Here is a 19,963-nt window from a genome sequence, read left to right as displayed (position 1 = left end):
CTTTTTCAAACACACTGTATATAAGAGAAAGTGGAGTTATTAGCTGATCAATATAGCGATGGTGATTTCGGATGGATTCGGCAGTGTTGTGTTTACCTCAGTTACTGCGATATCGCATTAGGATCGGGGCGGGGGAGGAGGCGGAGAGTTTTACTGCTGCAGTATATCCAACGGCTTTTCAAAGTTTCAATTTATTTATTATAAGTAGCCTGATCTTTTTGCACCCCATAAAGATCTAAATAAATTATATAGTTGTTTTTGAATGTAGGAATAGTTCACCATCTCTGTAGTAATGAAAAGTTATTATACCGGTATAGAGGAATATATGCATGAAGATTACCAATGCAATAACAATACAGCATAATCGACAATTCAGTGAGTTTCTACCTTGCATTAAGCAGGTTGTATAAAAATGTGTTCTTTTTTATTCGATTTCATCATAGATGAGAACTAATCTGTAAAAGACAGGAATGACGATATCAATGACTAATAAATTAGGGTTCGCAGTTTAAAGCAGAGTTATTCAAGATCAAGAATCTTCATGTTCGCTAAAAGTTTAGAATTTTAAACTAATGAATAACTTGTGATAAAACAATTCTTATTCATTTTCGTTGAGTGCATTAACTGCGTGATCAACATTTTTTTAACAATTTGTGCTTGTAATATTCAATGATACCAATAGATATCTCTGTTTTTAATGTTGTTAGAACATGAATTTCTGCTTACATAGCCAGGAATATCTAAAAATGGGTTTCATGTATGTACAGGTCGATGAAGAGTGTCTGTCACATACCAGACTGCTTAATGTATGGTGAAAAACTAGTGAATGGGAGTCCGAACTCTCTCATAACTTTGTAACATGCTTGTGTTTTATCTGCGTCAGGGTCCGTCCGGATACCTCCAATCATTCGACTTCGGATATTCCTAAGAAATATTTCTATAGGTGGACACCTGATGTCATGTAAACTTGTGTGTAATAACAGTGTTACTCTAAGGGAAACTGGAAAGCACTGGTTTAGAGAATTGCGCGATATCTTGTAAGTGTAATTATAATCAAGTTAATGTTCAGGATCAATAAATTTTACGATGATTGTGTTTGTGCTTTAAACGTATGATTTTCGGCTGACACATACATTTTCTTGTAAAGTTTCAGCTAGGAGAGAATTAAGTTACGTTTTCTCTCGAAAAAATATAAAAACCTCTTCCCCATTCGTCTAGTGGCTAGTGCGTGTGAGTTTGGCGCACGTACTCTCAGGTCTGATTGCCGCAGGGGAAGTACAAAAATTTACCTTTAGAATCACTTGCTTTTATTAATCATCCGTTCCCTTTAGCCTAAAGAGCATATACATGAGACATTAAACTAAAGTAAATTATTTAATTATTTTCCAAGGAATGTGGATCTTTGGGGAAGGAGAGGGAAGCGAAAAAGAATAAAATTTCCCTGTACTTTTAAAAGGATTGTGGGATTGAAAAGCTTGTATTGACTTGCGTAATTGGATTAGAGTACATCTTACTTTTAGAATCAATATCGAAATCCAGATATTTGGCAGAGTTGCATGAACAGTATTTGCTAAAGCATGAGTTTGGGCATATAGGTGGTGAAAACGTCAGTATTATTGCATCAGCATATACTAATTCCACAACTTTTATTTATGAGGACAGAAATTCGCCCTAGACTCCCTCTGAATTTATCTCTGGTTCTAGCAGACTAGCAATCAGGGGACAAAGGATTAATTCTACCGTTTTCACACACAGTGTAATTTTGAAACTTGGTAGCCTAGTGTAATTTTTGTGTCTATCTTTAGAGACATAACGAATAGAGAGATTTGAGTGTCTGACTTAATTCAATGGGTGTAACATAATCTAAAATTAATCTAGATAGTGAATGTACTACATTTACTGCAAAATATAAAGAGGTTGGATCAATAGAAAAAGAGCAAGGAATGTGCTAATTTATCATTTTAATCAATGTGAATGTCGTCTGCTAAACATATTTATAATTTTATATAGAAGATCGACGTAGCAGAAACATAAAGTGCAAATCCTTCCTTTCAAAACCACAATTATTTAAATTCTTGAAAAATCGCACACGTTATTCAATTAGAAATATTGAAGGAAGACACATAACATCAGTTGAACACATCTAATAGAATAACGATTTTTGATTTTTTTTTTGAATTTTCAATTACCTTACAGATTTTCTAATGGTAATTTAAAAAACAATCTTTCAACTCATCTACGAAGTGGAATGTACGTACTATTTGAAAGATGTTAGCTCTATCATACAAAAATTATAATACCTGTCAAGTATTTCAATATTGATCACAAAACAGTTTTCTTTCTATCATAAAATCCAAATCAACACACTAAATTCCAGTTCATATACATCAGATCGTTTCGTTCTTATAGTAACTAACTCCGTCACTAGGTAGCAGCATATGTGAACATTCTCGTGAAGTTATAGTGGGTATTTTGAAAATGTTGTGTATTAACTTACAGGAAGACGGTTGTTGTATATGATAGTGGTAACTTAAGCTACGCAGAGTGGTCAAAATTCTAAAATCAATGCAACTTATTACCAGACGAATAGTCACTATACAACTATGATCTCCCATCCCTATATGGTTGTGGCATATCTTGTGTTGTCACTCGCCAGGACAAGCCGTCCAGCCATACTACGTACATGGAGCGCATGGTACGTGAAAAATGGAATTCATGCAATGCCGGTATGCATTCCGGATAGAAATTTCCATATGGATTTTTGTAGGATTCCATTGCTGAAAAGAGCGTTGGGACATCGACAGCCGAGCGCACTCGATGGTCTTTGGAAAATTTGGCTAGAGGAATGGAACAGAGTTGATCAAAGCGTGCTTCAACGCAGTCTTCTTCATTGGGAACTGAGGTGCAGGACCATAGTTAATAGACAGAGTTTGAAAATCGAGCACAGCCGCTGATGCATTATTTCTTGATGGTAAGAACATTAAATTCGTTACCACGGTCAGTTGTCGGTGTGGGTATATCCAACAAACTACCTGGTTGTAGCAGTTCAGTTACACCGTGAACTTGCTTAAGGACAGAGTGAACATGAGACCTCCACAGAGCGTCATAAGGGCGTGTATTCAGTACGAGTTCAAACTGGGGTCAAACGCCGCTGCGGTGGGGCGCAACATATGCCAGGTCTTTTGTGAGGATGTCGCAACTACGCGGACGGTGGTTTAAAAAGTTAAAGGACGGCAACGAAACACTCGAAGGCGCTCCACGTGCTGGAAGACCAACACATCTACAAGAAGATCTTTAGCAGCAATTGAGGACAACAGTATCCAGACATGTGAGGAACTGGGACAATTCAGTGAGTGGAAAAACCATTCGACAGCACCTCAATCAACTTGGGAAGCACTACAAGTTGGGTCGATGAGTCCCACATGATTTAACTCTGGGACAGAATCAACACGAGCAGACACCTGTGTTTCTTTGCTGTCTCGTCTGAGAAAGGAGCCATTTGTGGACAGGGTGTTGACATATGATGAGAAGTGGGTCATGTATGAAGCTCCACGGCGCCGTCATCATTGGTTAGCATCCCATGAACCAGCTTCAAAACAGCCAAAACCAGCACTGTACAAGAAGAAAGTCCTCCTGTGTATTTAGTGGACTGCTCGCGGCACCGTGCATCGGGAACTGCTACCATTTGGTCAGATCACAATGCAACTCTGTACTGTCAGCAGTTGAGCTGTGTTCAAGAAAAGCTCAACACTTCTGAATCGAAAACGGGTCCTCCTGTTACAGGACAACGCTAAGCACTATGTGGCTAGGATGGCCCGGACACCATTTTACGCCTTAGATGGGAAAACACTATTGCACCCGCCATATTTCCCGGACATTGTACTGTCAGATTATCTCATGTTCGATTCTTTGGACAATCACCTTAGAGGACGCCAGTTCAAATCGCTAGTAGAGATGCAAAATGCACTTAATACCTTCTTCGATTGACGACCGAGCAAGTTCTACTGCGATGGAATCCATGGCCTTCCAGAACGTTGGCGGAAGGTCGTCAATGCTGGTGGAGCTTTTTTTACCTTCCAGACACGTCTTAGGTGACATATCGATGTTCGAAGGTGGTGGGTGAAAAAGTGACAGAACTTTCTTGGGTATCTTTATTAATTTGAAATATATGCATAATAATCTAACGTAGTGCCATTTAAAAAGAATAGTCTTTATGTCGTGTTAGCAATACTGCTAACCTTGTGGTATTACTGAGCATGCCAAACAATGTTCGAAAATATTATTATTTCTAGTCGTAAGAACGCGTAAAACGGGAGATTTACTTTGGTAGTCATGACATGTACTGAACTTTCGTAGTCTCTCTCTTATCATCTCTCACCCGATTTTTAAATCTATTAGAAGGACGGTATATACTAATTATGCATTAGTTGCAAATTTGGAGCTAAGCGATTGGATTTTATTTATTATTCATAGAAGTTTTTAGTGCTTCAATCGTTTTCATGAACGAACACGACATGCAAATATTTGATTTTTTTATATATAAACGAAAAGAATAATGGCTTTGAAAAATTATGTTCGCAGAACGAAAAGAAAAGGGCTTTGCCCTTTTTCTAATGCTGAAAATTCTATTTTCCATTGTTTGAAATGAGAATTAACGCGCAAAATGCTTTTTCAAGGTTATATCTATGATAATCCCGTTTTTCGGTGAACATTCCTCAATGTATGTCCGATCGGAACATGTGACCTCTTATGACACTCAGGGTCCACTCTCGAATCACAATCTCGAATTTGGTTACGGCCAGTTCAGACATCTCGGAGGAGTATCCGGAGAAACGAACGTCTAAGTCGAGTAAAGAGGTGCTTTGCCCTATTTCTAATGCTGAACATTTTATTTGCCATTGTTTAAAATGAGAATTAATTCAACTAACGATAATCTCTCCATACATATTTTTTCATGGACGCCCGAAGACTGGGGCTGGGTGGTTCTCGGGCCCCGCTGGCTCACGAAAATGTATACGTAATATAGCAAACCACGTGTATTAAATACCAGAAATACCAGTCGCAATATAGCAATCATGGAGATGCCCCCTAGAAAATTTCATTTGGGCGCCCCTGATATATTTGCAATAATTCTGCACTAAATTCACATCGATAGAACTCATCCCATCTTGATCAAACTTTGTATGATGGTAGAGAGATATACGAACTTGTATGAAATATTACTGCATACAGACTTTCGTTCCCAAGCTATTAACTATCAAAGTCGAATTTAAACTCAATGAATTCAAGAGATTACGCTAAAACGCAACGGATAGAATTTTTCCTGTATTGATCAAATTGGGTACGCTGGTAAATCTCAACAACTTCAGCACGCTTCTAAATCATTTTTGGCTGCAGACTTTTGATCTTTGAATTTGATCAGGAAAATTGAATGTGCACTCAGTTAACTCAAGGCATTTAACTAAAACACGATAGATAAACTTGTTCAATGTTAACCAAACTTGATATGGGATAGAACTATGGTTGATTAGTATGTATTTGCAATCTTGTGGTATGCAAACCTTTAGTGCTCAGGTTATTTGCCACCAAATTTGAATTTGGACTTAAGATATTTTATATAATGTACTTTCGATAAAAACTCTTCAGAATTTGACCAAACTTGGTTTGTTGATACATCTTGATGAGTTTAATATGCATGTGAAATAGTATGATATGCAGACCTGCTATTTTTCAGTTATTGGCCCAATTTGAGGCTTGGATTTGGTTAAATGTTCGAAAAAAGTTTTACTTAGACGTATTCAATGAAACTCATCCCATCTTCAGCAAGCTTGGCATGGTCGTAGATTTTTACGACCTTAGCACGTATATGAAATATTGTGATGTAGGAGTCGTTTAGTTTCAGAGATATTGACCATCGAAGTTGAGGTTTGTATACTCAGTGAAACTAATACTCTTGTGTGTACTCAAGAACTTTCACTAATACACGGTCGACGAAACTTATTCGATCTTGCCTCCTTTCACTGGTTTAATGGCTAGTGCGACGCCACTGGTGCACGGGCTTCCGAGTTTGATTTCCGGTAGGAACCTTGAAATTTGGACACATGATGCTGCTTCGGATTCCACCTTAAACTAAGAGTCTACGTCTCATACAGTTTCGTGGTCGAAAAGAAACTTTGAACTCCAACTAAGCAAGAACGAAATCATCCTATCTTGAAAAAAAAAAAAAAAAAAAAAAATGAGCATGGTTGTAGATCCTGACCTTCTTTGTATGTATGTGCAATATTCATTGTTGATAACCATCGAGTGAATCAATTAGAATTTAAGACATATTTAAAGTAAAGGTACGATGCAAACAATAAACAGGAATACTGTATTGAAGTCGTCTTCCAATTTCTTGTGAAGATTGGCAACAAAAAGGCATATTCAAATGGAAAATAGCAGACTTTTTGCACTTATGAAAATTACCTATGTTGATTAGGCTTTTGTTGCAATGTATGCTCAAAATGAAGTTTTGCAGTAATCAATGAAGGACGAAATTATTTCACTTGCGCTAAATCCACGTAAAATTGTTAGTAGATAGATTGTTGGTAAATGTACACCAAAGCTACCTTAGTTTACTCGGTAAATTCCATTAATGGCATATAATATAAATTATTTAGTTTGTAATCATGATTTCAAATGCAAATTTTGAACGAGGGTTTGGTATGAAAAGAAGTTATTGAAAGGTAAGATGACCATACCAGCGCAGTGTACAGATCAAACAATATGAAGACAAGTTTCGCAACACTAGAGTACTGGTACTACACTAAAACACTAGTAAATTTATTTAGCATTATTTTAAGGAAACGAAGGGTAGTCATTTAAAAGTTAAACGTTATCGAAGCTTTAAAGAAGACGTTTCTTTAAAAATGAAGTACATTTTTGACAAAATGAAGACAAAACATTATGTTCGAGGGAGCAATGCTTCCACCAGGAGACGTACAAATATTAGTAGAATGAAATTACCTGAAAGCGCTGCATCAGCTCCTGTTCAGCCTTCTCCAATGATGGGGACACATCTAAGATAGGTGAGAGGTCGGTGACTGGTGACCAATCGGCGGGCTCAGGCCTCGGAGCCCGTGGCTTCTTGGAGGTTTGCTGCAGGTGAAAGAACTGCCTTAGGGCATCGAACCTGATCCTTCTAAACTACTCTACAACATTGCGACTCCAAACAGCCACAGGACGATTTCAGCTACGGACTACATTCAATTATGTTTCTAGAATCTACAGATACCAATAATACATTCATCGAGCATGACCTGATACCCATAATGTCCAGTACAACAATTCATTGCAACACAATACCCAACAAAGGACAAGAACAAATTAATGTCATTCAATACGATCAAACAGACATGCCAAATAATAATCTCACAAAACAAAGGCAAACCTACATGAAGACCAATTATAACGAAAGTTGATAAATAGGGGAGCCTAAACACACTGATACACATATGAAATTATAAAGGAAACAATGAGATCTACAACTGTCATGAATAACATAAATATTTCTTTATAAGCATATTGAGTTACAATGTGATTATCTATGAGACCAAAGAAGAAAAGAGAATGAGGAAAAAAAGGTCTATGATATAAGCAGAAATGTATGAGAAGGGAAAAGGTAAACACTTTGTGATTTGAATGTCTGCGACTAAAATACGAAGAAATTGTGTATGAATCATACGGCCGATAGAGCTTGGTTTCAGAAAAAAAGGTAAAACATTAGTAGGTGAACCTAGATCCCTTGGGCCTTGTACTATGACACACACACACACACACACACGTATATGCAGAGAGAAGGCAAGACAGAAAGAAAGAAGGAAAGAAAGAGAGAGAGAAGAGAGTTAGTTAGGGAGGGAGTGAGGTTAATTGTATACTTCCACATGTACAGGTACGGCACAAACGGGACATCACAAAAATGATCACCGTGGCACTGAAGAGAGTGTGAAGCAGTGAATCATATATGATGTAGTATAAAAAACTTTCGAGACTAGTTTCGAAACTGAACAACATATGTCATCACATCGCTTTACACGAACCGCAGGAAGGAAAGATCTTCATATATGAGTGTACTAACACTCATATTCCAATGGGGAGAATGCTGACTCAGTATAGAAAACTTACTCTGGGGCTTGGGTCCCCAGTCAAGTAAGTTTGTGGTAAACAACATCATGTCCGTGAGATTTCTTGGGGTACTCCCAGTTTCTCTTACATCCTCATTTCACCAATTCTTCCATCAACATATACTTGCCATAATCATACATGTCTAAAGGGTATAATTGTGGGACTTTAAACTGGAAGATTTCATCTTATCTTTCAACGTATATCAGGAGCTATCCAGCTGGAAAGACTCTGATCACGTATGTTAGCACGATTCATCAAGTTGAAACAAAGCGTGAACAAAAATGTCTACGTTAAGCTTGATAAATCTGGCACAGAAATGAAGCGATTTTGCAACAGTTCAAGATTCCATCATCTTCACGACCGAAAACGAGATGCGGGTTCGTAACCAAGAAATTGAATCCTCATTTTCTTTGTCACATTTGTGGAACAGTGCATTGGTTATTCATTTCCAGTTACCAGAGCGGGTTCTATTGTCCGATTTTACGACTCAGAGAAAGACCTTTTGCAAAAAGGGGCTGGATCTGTAACGTGCTAAAATCTAAGTTTTCCATGAGGACACTAAACCTTGACCGCCTTCGCACGTGAATTTCTCGCCAGAAACAATATCTAGCTTATCTTTAAGAAAATAAAGATAAGCTCAACGGTTGTGGTTTAGATATTACTGCGAAAATACAGTGCGAAAAACAGATAACATTTGACACGCTTCTAGAATAGAAAACGTATTTTCAGAAGTCATAGGAGCGTTGTATCAGTATGGAAATGAACTATTTCCAAGGTAGCAATATGTAAATATAGCAGGTAAATAAAGTACTTTTGTTTAAACAGGACTAGTCTCGAATTGTTTATACTCTTAGGTATTTGTAGGTATAATATATCTCGATCGGTTTGGGTAACTTAGGTAGTTTCGAAGTTGTTGGCTGTTCATGGATCCGCAAAAGTTTCGACCTTCACGGGTATGCAAGTATTTGTATTCGTTGATTAAGGTCGGAGTAAAGACGAGTAATTTAAAGTGACTAATCTACCGGTGACTGTGTTAAACATAATCGTGATATACTGTGTGTGTTTGTGCATAAGTGATATATCAGGAGGCACTTCATATCAAGAGTTGTGTCCTGCAATGCAGAACATAAGATATTAATGAAATAAACATTAAAAAGGAAGAAAAAGTATTCAGAGAATTCTGGACCTTAGTTGGGAAATCGTGGATTGGTAGGATCACTAATTTAGAATCAGAGATCCATGACCTGAATAGCAAATTCCTTAGCAGTATGCGTATGTCCCACCCATTCATGTTTTAATATTTTCTCCACAAACCAAAGTTTCCACCCATTTCGTATAAACTTTTTCCTGTACTAATCATATAAATTCAACCCTACAGTATTTACCTCTCCCTCTGATACATTTAACACTTATTTATAACACTCTCTGACTTCATCAAGTCATCTTTTCAGTTGTCTAGAAACTTCTTCAAAAACCAGATGTAGATTTGAACTAATACTGAGAAAGTGGAAACCCTGAATGTAGATTACGAATATGTAATAATTAATGAAATATAATAGTTATTTCTTATTGTATATTCCTTCTATTAAGCTCTGATTACCGACGGTCTATACTATTATAATATGTTTGTTTTGTCTTTGATGCTCTTATTACAAACAATATAAAGTCACATTATACTGGAATATTATTACACAATAACAACTGAGCAAGGCTATGTGATAATATGTAAAAAAAAAAATAGTATCACGTAACAGTTTCAACACAATAACTGTGTCATCATCAGACTTCCACTCCTTCTGGCTGCTAGGAGTTGGTCATCACTTATATATACTGTCCGGAGATCAACTTTTAATTAGACTCCTCCCCTAATTAGCGTGTTATTGTGAATTAGTACAAAATGGAAATAAGGGCTGATAGAATAGTTATGGAATATTATGTAACATTTCCTCACGTTCTCAACGGTTTTTTAATTTTAATTCCTATTAATTGTAATAATTAACGAACTCTACAAAATTTACGAAATTTCCAAATTTCGGGAAGTTTTATAGCATGTTAACTGCTGAAAGGCTATCTTAATAAATTGTCACATGTGGACTTCATGCAAGTATAAATAGCCATGAAGAAGCCCAAGCTGTGCACACGTATAGGAGCGAAGTAAATTTTGATTTGATTAAAATAGAAAGAAATCGTATATGTGTGTCATTATGTGACTAGACTTCTATCAACAACAGACTAAGTAATTCGTTTAAAATTGTTCGCTTCGTACCTAATCTGGTAATGGTAGAAAGCGACAGAATTATTGTTATGAAGTTTGTTTCCATATTTCTGAATTTATCCTGCAAACAGTGCTATTTAAATATACATAGAGATAATAAGTTCTTTCAATTTAATAATATTAGAAGAAGAGCTTAACGCTGTTTAGGCATATGTTAATGACATCCAGAAGAGGATGTTTTACAAAGTTTAAAGTTTTGTTTTGTTTGTTAAGCATCAAATATTAAACACTCCACGAATGATTCTGGAAAGGCAGCTAAGTCCCAAATGTGATGTGGAGATTAATTTATATTCGTTTAGGAAAACATTAGGACAATGGATTCGTTTAGGAAAAAACTCTGACCGAAAATAAATTCTACAGTTAGATAAAATTAATTCATGTGATTTTAATATAATTTGAGAGTTAATAACTGCGTCAGCAATTATAGTTAACAGTGTGCTACAGGTTAAAACGTGAAACACCAGAACATAACAAGACTGATTATGTGAATAAAATGAATAAAGTAAACAATCAATGAAAGTTTTAAGTTCAATTATCTTCGTACATATATTAACGAAGATAGCCATAATTACAAATGTGTGATGAAAATATCAGCAAGGTGATTGAAGAAAAAAAGTGAATACACTACAAAGATGGTAGCAGTATAAATACTTAATGGTTTTGATCAGAGAACTACATTGGAGAACTCTGAATTGAGATAAAATTTTGTTTTCCCTCTAGTGGGGAAATATTAAAAGTTAGGAAATAATTATCCTCTACCTCTCCGTACAATCCAGAATAAATCCAGAACAACATATTTTTTTTTTAAGGAATTTCAAATTTTTAAGGCTAAATCTTGGAGGGTAAATCCGTATAGATTTTTTCTAAGTCAATTTCAGTAATCATCATTATAGCAAAAACAAAATAGAGCTAGTTATTGATATCTCAAGCGTCTCTATCTTGATCTTTTCCCCTTCAACGCATATTCAGAAAGTAGTATTTGCGTTTATCCATCTAAGTGAACCACAAAAAAAAAAAAAAAAAAAAAAAAAACTGAAGTCAGTGAGGATTTATTTAAATTAGCTATAATTTCTCTAATTCTCTATATCTTTAGTTTTTTTTTGGGGGGGGGGCGTGGTGGCTCAGTGGTAGAGCGTTCATCTCCGGTGCTTGGGGTCTCTGGTTCGACCCCAGCTCGCGCCGTGTGGACCTTGGGGTGGACAAACACCGTGCTCGTAGGTTTTCTCGGGGTTCTCTCGTTTCCTCCTACTTTCTTCATTCCACCATTTCATTCATTTCTAATCATCACCGTCTCCTTTAACATAACCGGCATAAGTGTTGGACGTAAAACTAAAGATTTAATTTCAAAGATTTCATCTTTAGTTTTTTTTTTATTAAAATCGGAATATTATAGGACCGTAAGTACGCAAACCAACACCTTCGTAATAAAATACATTTCCATATACAGTTGGTAAATTATTATCCTGTTAAACTGAGAAAAAAGTCGAAGTCTTAGAATATGAAATTTCCTGTGCTAACAAAAGACATTGTCCAACAAATCAATTAGTCAAGTTAAAATTTAAAGGAATATGAAGTGCATTATGTCTCTGCTATCGTCACTTTTTATTATTATTATTATTATTTTTTTTTTTTACATAAATAGCACATTTAGCTTCATGGAGTTTCCAATACTGCCAAGAAAATATCGTGTGTTAAACAGTTGTGCGCGTTTCAAAAGAGTTATATTTCTATAAGAATAGCTAAGGATAGCTTATTAAAATAATGGGAAATTCTTATCATAATTCAGTTTATCTGATTAATACGGTGTTTCACCACACATTAGTGTGCATTACAGATAGGCCTGCAGTCAGAACACTAAGATAATTTTCCGAGATTTTTTGTGGATAAAGCTAAGTTGAGATTCCATTACATTCTTGACTGTTTGTTATTTTTGCACATATCCCTGAAAATTATATTATCTAAACAATTCCTGAAAGTTTGGAAGGAGTGAACCTGTCTTGACGACCTCTCAGCTGCAGGACTGATCATATATATATATATATATATATATATATATATATATATATATATATATATATATATGTTCTCTCTGCTGAGTAAAGATACATAACTCGTGAAAGAATCACAGACGTACACTGGGCTCGCTTCCCTATAATTGACCATAGATGTTCAGTAATATTCACGTCGAGATATTGAACGTGCCAAATAAGATATTGAATTTCATCATGATCATCAATATATCGTATCTGAACAGGTCCTTTGTCTGTGTTGGCGAATAGTTAGATCGGGAGTCTGTGTTGGCGAATAGTATAACTAACAGCGCATGCAAAGTTTGTCCTTCATTATTTTGACAACTATTTATTTTTTCAATTATTACAGCGCTTAGTAAGATGAATAACAGCTCGAGTAGTAAGATGTTTAGAAAGTTCCTGAAACCTTCGCTAAAATTAACCAACGTTATATGACACATTTTATTCAAACAGTATATTTATTACTTAAGTTAAAATCCGCCATTATGCAAGAGAAAAACTTATTTAAAATTCCATTAAATGTGATAGGTAGATATATAAAACAACAAATCTTTAAGAGTATTACGAATTTGCCATTACAATTTTCAGAGATTCTCAACATTTCTAATATGTGGTTTACTCACAACACTTACAATTAACTACATAGATTGAAAACGAAAATGAAAATGAAATGTTTCAGTTTAACGTCCCAAGATTAAGCTAAGGGGGACGGTGATTAAAGCAAGTAAATGACGATGGAAGAATTGGTGGAACGAGATGTGGGAGGAAGTGGGGGTGCATCGAGAAAGCCCACGGACACGATATTGTCCACCACAGATTTACTTAGCTGGGGATTGTACCAGGGATCCCACGCACCAGAAGTGAGAGCTCTACCACTGAGTCAACGTGCTTGTTTACCACACAGGTTGAGTTGCTAAACAATGAAATTATGTCTAGCAATGAAAGTGATATTATTTGTAACTTCTCGACTTTTAAAAATACAGTGAATTGTGTCAATTCTTTTAAAAATTATTCTTAATATATTTGCAGTTTTTCTGACAAATAACTACATGTAGCTTATTGTATTAATATACCAACATAGGGAGGCATAAGATATCAGCAATCATTAACCGTTATCTATAATAGTTTGTTAAGTTATATTAAGAATAATGTAAAGAACTACCACATTGACCATTGTCATTGTTAATGATTTTCTATGTACAGTTCAAACTACATATTTGCAGTTATAAGTATTAAGTATTTTGTAAATGGGATTGAGATTTTTTAACTGTACTAACACATATAAAGTGCGTGAGAAATTACGTAGTGAAAGGTATCAAATTTGTGAATATTCAAACATAACATATATCATACACGAAATATCAAATTTATTTTGAAACGAAAGTATCGAATACGTTTCAGTATTATTGAATTAAAACTTAAATATTTATAACTGGACAATTAATTTGTAGTAAATAATAGTGTTTGCAAGATACAAAATGTTCACATCTTCAAACTATACTACAACATTATATAAAAATACAGGGTGTCCAATATACAATGCAACCCGGAGTTTGGGTTAGTAGAACCTTTGAACCTGAAGTGACACACGAATAATGGTTATACCAAAATGAAGCCTTGTTCATGCAAATATTTTTTAAACTAGGAAGCAACGATTGAAGTACACTCTGAACGACACAGTGTTGCCAGATGTAAGTGAAGCTTTAAATCATTTTTTTCTTGCAAAAAATGTAAATTGACTCATAACTCATACGTATGGATGTTCTGTGGTTAATTTTCAGTTTGTTTAGTTGGAGTAGCTTGGAAACTATGGAGCAGAATAAAGAAGTTTTCATTTCCACCGATAACTTACCGGGTGAGACCTCTGTAAGGGGGAACTAGGGAAATCGTAGTTTTTAAAAACTAACACTCTGAATTGGCAACTTTTCCGATGTTTCAGTGCATAAAAAGGTGTGTTAAGGATCTGTCTACATTATGCAATTCCTGAAAACAATGAAGAACAAACTTTGAAATTATCATGATAAAACTTTTACTTACATGCAACCGGCAACACTGCTACTATCAGAAATGAGTTACCAGCTCTACAGCGGATGCTGAGAGTGTCCGCTGTTTTGATTCAAACACTGGTTCACACGTTTCACCAGGTTGGCAGCAACTTTACAAAGATTAGAAGTGTTAATGTTCTCAATGGCACTGCGAATGTTGAATAGTTCGAGAATTGTTCTTGTACACCTCTTGCTTTAAATAGCCCCATAGAAATGAATAGCAGTGTTGCCGGGTGCATGTAAGTAAAAATTTTATCATGATAATTTCAAAGTTTGTTCTTCATTGTTTTCAGGAATTGCATAATGTAGACAGATCCTTAACACACTTTTGATGCAGTGAAAAATCGGCAAAGTTGCCAATTCAAAGTGTTAATTTATGAAAACTACGATTTCCCTAGTTTCCCTTTACAGAAGCCACATCCGGTTAGTTATCGACGGAAATGAAAAATTTTTTGTCTGCTCCATAGTTTCCAAGCTACTCCAACTAAAGAAACTGAAAATTAACAACAGAACGTCCATACGTATGAGTTATGAGTGAATTTGTGTTTTGCAAAAAAAAAAAAAAAAAAAAAAAAGATTTACACCTCCGGTTACACCTGGCAACACTGTGTGGTTCCTAGTATACTTCAATCATTTCTTCTTAGTTTAAAAATATATGCATGAACAAAGCTTCATTTTGGTATGACCATTATTTGCGTATCACTTCAAGTTCAAATGTTCTACTATCCCAAACTCCGGGTTGCATTGTATATTGGACACCCTATATAACGTAGTGAAAAACGTAACCACAAGAAAAGTTCAATGTGGTGGTTGAGTATGAGTGCAGTTTGATATTAATGTGCAACATGACAAACAGTTAAGATATCGGTGAAGTTTCCGAATAGATATTTGCCACGAAAGCTTCAAAATTATCATTAGGAGTTGATACATGGCTTTCTACTTTTGTGGATTTTTTCTAATCAAGATTATAGAAAGAAACGAGTTCAAGGAATCAATTAACGAAGTATTGTTTAGGATTTATGTTCTTGAAACAATGCAATAAGACATAATGCTTTTATATCAAATAAGTATTATTTATTGGAAACAAATGGATATTTATGTAGTAAAGACCCAATTACTCAGTTCTTGTATGAAACAAATCCTTATCTTATAACTGTCAAACTATCCTTCTTTTCAGATTCCCTAATTTTCTGTTCTTCAAATACCATTTTGAAACACGCTGTAAATTCCATCTACTTAACTTCTGCTGTATTGTCCCAGTAGTCTCACTAGCTATATTACGTAAGTGAGTTAGAATGTGTATTGGTACAAAACACCAAGACAAAACATGAGGAATCACTAAAACATTTCGTAGACTTCTATGGTGTTCAGACATAATCATAAAATTATGCAGAAAATAAAGTATTTTTTTGCATATGCTTTACCCTAGTTTCTACATATCATTGCCACAGCCGTGTTGAATATATTGAGGGAATGTAACATAGCAGCCACTTGACTTGCAACTAAAATTCTTAAAGTTGTATAATATGGCTTTCTAAGTTTAATTTCGGAAAGTTGGAAGTTTTGAAAAATAGTAGGACTGTTGATTGGATACGAGTTTAACGTCCTGTTCAGCAATGAGGCTATATGAAACTTATGTCTACAGGTTTACGCGTGATTCGAACAACATGAGCTGCCCTAGGAATCGAACCCGGGTCCCACGCCATAGTCGCGTACGCTATCCACATAGCCAGGAGGGAGCTCACGTAGGACTGTTGAGAGAATAGATTGAACATTACTAAGGAGTAATTAAACACTCACCATGTTACTAACTTAATGATATTCTTTAATATATTAACTTTTTTCCATTATATCAACTCACTAGAAGTATTTTTAGAAGTAATAAAAAATCATGGTAAAGTACTCAAGACCCTCAAGTATTCATAAAATAAGTAGATCAGTTACTTAGATATTTTCCTTCCTTACGAAAACATTCGGATTGAAAGCAAATTTACAAATGCCAAATATATTCTTTCTCTAAAATTCTATGAACTATACGTTTATTTTCAACTGCTTAGTTTCAAAGTTCCCTAGTTTTACTTCATAATCTTAAAGAATACATGAAACATAAACCTGCAACCGAAAGAGAACTGATAAAATTTTGTGTTCTCATACGTCCTGACAATGAAAAAAGTAAATTATATTTTCTTCGAAGATATTGAAGATTTTTCTTACACTACATTATCATGAAGTTGAAAATATTGAAACTTTACTTCATTTAATATTATCCTTCCTCTAATATTGCCTTACATTTGAAACTGTACTCCAGAAAGCTTATGTATTTTCAAAATTAAAATATCTTCACTTGGTGGTCTTTGCATTTGTATTATACTAATGATAAAAAAAAAAAAGATTTTCTGTATTGATACACATCTTGCTAGATGAAGAGTGAAACGTTAAACGGTGTTGATTGGTTGTTGTGCAACACAGATGCTACCACAAAACAACTACTAGAAGTGTGAACTACAAAATACATTGAAGCACTGGTTTACTATTTAAGCAACTAAGAATGTTTTAAAACATGAAATTCATGGAATTTGTAAAGTACAAGAACATAGAAGAGAAAAAAATATATTTAAGGGTTTAATTAAGTTCAGTTGATTTCTTGCCGTTTCTTGGTAACGTGTTTGATTCATAATGGTCCTGAAGGTTGTTTTGATAATGAATATTTAATTATATGATAGCTAGTTTGATATGATAGTTGGAAGTACATTTACATCTATGAAACAAACAACTAGACTTAAATCACATGTATCCACAGATACCTATACTGATATGCGTGTATGGAAATACGTATGTACGTGTTCTCTTTAATACACGCCATACCTGATTTCTGGTCTGCACAGGCAACAAAACACTGAACACAAGGACAACATAATAACCACCAAACAGACACATATAAGCTGTGCAAGTGGATCTCTTCTATCAACATTCTGTTTCAGTGCAAGAGGCAGAAGTAGCAGACGAGAAGGAAGAGGAAGATAGCTCTAACTGCATTATTTAATCATTGTAGTCATTAACACGAAAGCGTAGGTTCTAAAAGCAACATGTTACCACAATGCAGCAATATTTTTCCAATGCACACTTGACACTTGTACAAACCTGAAGATCAATCAATTTAGGTTTCTGTTTCTGACTTTGCTCATTGGATTGTTGATGCTGCATTGATGGTGATTGCAGCTGTAGATTTTGTTGTTGTTGTAATTGTTGTATGTGTTGTTGTTGCTGCTGCTGCTGTTGATGCTGTTGTAGCAACTCAAGTTGTTGAATATGCTCTTGTTCCTGCTTTTGTTGCTGCTGAAGCAACTGTTGCTGTTGTTCTTGGTGGTTTTGGGATAAACTCGATGTTACTGTAATTCCTGTACTTGTGCTGGTAAATTCCATATTGTGGTCCATGAGCTGGAGTAGAACAAGAGGAAGGTAACTAAGTTTGGGTTAGGAAGCTAGTGGTAACTTTGCCAAGGACTTCTAGGGAATCTGCTACTTGGTACTATAATGTATAGGCTGCACTAATGGTTTACATCAACTTCGAATTATTTTCTCTATACAAAAATGGCACTGTAGGACATTTATATTACCCTTATATATAAAATATGCTTCTAAACATATTAAAATAAAATCTACGTTACTATTGATTCTTTTCTACATTTCAATTAATTTAATTGATGGAAAGTACTACGGGTACACTAAGGAAACTGAAAAATAAAGAAACTTGAACACATATTAAAGTCATTTGCAAATACTTTGTACATAAAGAAGTAACACATAATACTATAGAATTCAAAAATAAGTCCTCAAATTTGGAAAGAAACGGAAAAGAATTATTTGTCCGCCTATATAAATAAAATAGGAAATACGGATTTTAAACTATACATAAAAATGTGAACCTGCAGTGTTGTTGGATTTTTCATATTTAGATATTTAAAGAAGTATATGAATTGTTTCTATTAATTGTTTGATTTAAATACGAACAGAGAAATAAGTCTCAAGAAAGCAAGTTTATATATTTTTGAATCACAGTGTTATTTCTTCATACAGTTTTACATTCAGGTTGTGGCTTAGGAAAGATGGTTACTTTCGTCAAAAGTGAATAAAAATGCATTTTTAGAAGTGCATGCCAATAATGAAAAGTGATAATATGGGTATATTTAGATCATGTCGATATAATTCCGTAATTATTTACGAAAAACTCCAACAACGACTCGGAGTTATTTGAATATAATATTTATTTGTTTATTAACTCTTTATTGAAAGATGTTTTTGAGAGAAATGTTTCCATCACAACATTGATGTTGGAATACAAAGTATCATTTTGCCTCCCAGTCAGTCTAGTCTCAATTTTGTCATTAACTCAAAAATTTTCGTAACTTTCAATCATTATTATTAAAAGATTTGGCAGCGAACCAATGAAATCAGCAAAAACCTCTTAGCCAGTTTCCAGTTTTCTTCTTGAGGTCTCCTTAAAATTAATTAAGATTTGTACATGCTAATACCTTAGGCTAAGGTTTTTTTGTATTGATATAATACTATTAAGACATATATTTTCGGTTACAAGGAAACTGTAATAACGGTAGGCACTATATATAATATTTGTAATATTTTAAATCAGAAGACGTTATTGTTACACGTTAACTTGGGAGGCCGATTATTTCTCTGAATTGAATGGTATTGGCTGACTACGATGGCTTTGAAAGAAATAGTAGTAGGTTACTCACACGACTCGCCTTACCCTTCAGTGGGAAATAAAGTAACTATGGATTTATTTGACGACTCGACATGTTTCAAATGCTTAGCCGTCCAGTCTCTGTGGGCGTTACTCTTGTCAAGAGAAGATTGGCTATGAATATTCAATTTGTTACGATCCCGCTTTGTTTGCGTGAAAACGACGTCCTGTAGATGGCAATTGAGATCTGTGGTCTCCCACGGAGCACTTGTCCTCCTACCTAAGGTGAAAAACAGCTTTAACGACCTCTACTTCTATCAGATACTTTGATGTTTGCTCATAATGTTTCGGAAAATAGGTTTTCTCACTCACACTATATGATTACATGACGTTTGACACAGTAGCTGTTGATAGTCTGAGGCTACGTAGGAATATTGTCACAGACTCACCAACTAGGCGGTTACCAACTATCTGTCCTCTTTAAATGTCATATATAAAGACTCACCAATCCCAATCAGATATAATTAAAGCGCTTAAGACCCAGTCCACAAGCAAACGTATGAATGGAAACAAAGAATTAACACGTTTAATGCCAAAACAGGAACGAGTGCATAACCTTAGACTTAGACCCTACATGATATAATCTCTTGAGGTAGGTCGATTTTTAGCAGATAATCTGACGGTGTGGCCAGCTGGACTACATCAGTTATACGTGATAAAGTTAAATGAGACACATATTTGTAGAGAT

General features: G+C 35.0%; 1 protein-coding gene across 11 annotated transcripts in view; it reads right to left on the bottom strand.

The window, feature by feature from the left end:
• LOC145688130 (uncharacterized) overlaps positions 1–19,963 on the bottom strand; it is a 669,087-nt gene that overhangs the window by 305,075 nt on the left and 344,049 nt on the right. For 8 of the 11 annotated variants that reach the window (XM_081761906.1, XM_081761908.1, XM_081761907.1 and 5 more), the window contains 2 exons: positions 17,655–17,951; positions 7,006–7,137 (listed from right to left, as the gene is read on the bottom strand). The exons of 1 other annotated variant lie outside the window; for it this stretch is intronic. In XM_081761906.1, coding sequence (XP_081618032.1) covers positions 7,006–7,137; positions 17,655–17,951 — 429 coding nt within the window. The remainder of the gene's footprint in view (positions 1–7,005; positions 7,138–17,654; positions 17,952–19,963) is intronic. 2 more of the 11 variants (XM_081761909.1, XM_081761912.1) reach the window with 2 other exon arrangements.

The sequence above is a fragment of the Thermobia domestica genome, chromosome 6 (genome assembly GCF_964235325.1).
Source record: "Thermobia domestica chromosome 6, izTheDome1.hap1.1, whole genome shotgun sequence".
Classification (NCBI taxonomy): domain Eukaryota; kingdom Metazoa; phylum Arthropoda; class Insecta; order Zygentoma; family Lepismatidae; genus Thermobia; species Thermobia domestica.
The sequence above is the reverse complement of the archived record's forward strand: the minus strand, read 5'-3'. Positions and strand labels throughout refer to the sequence as shown.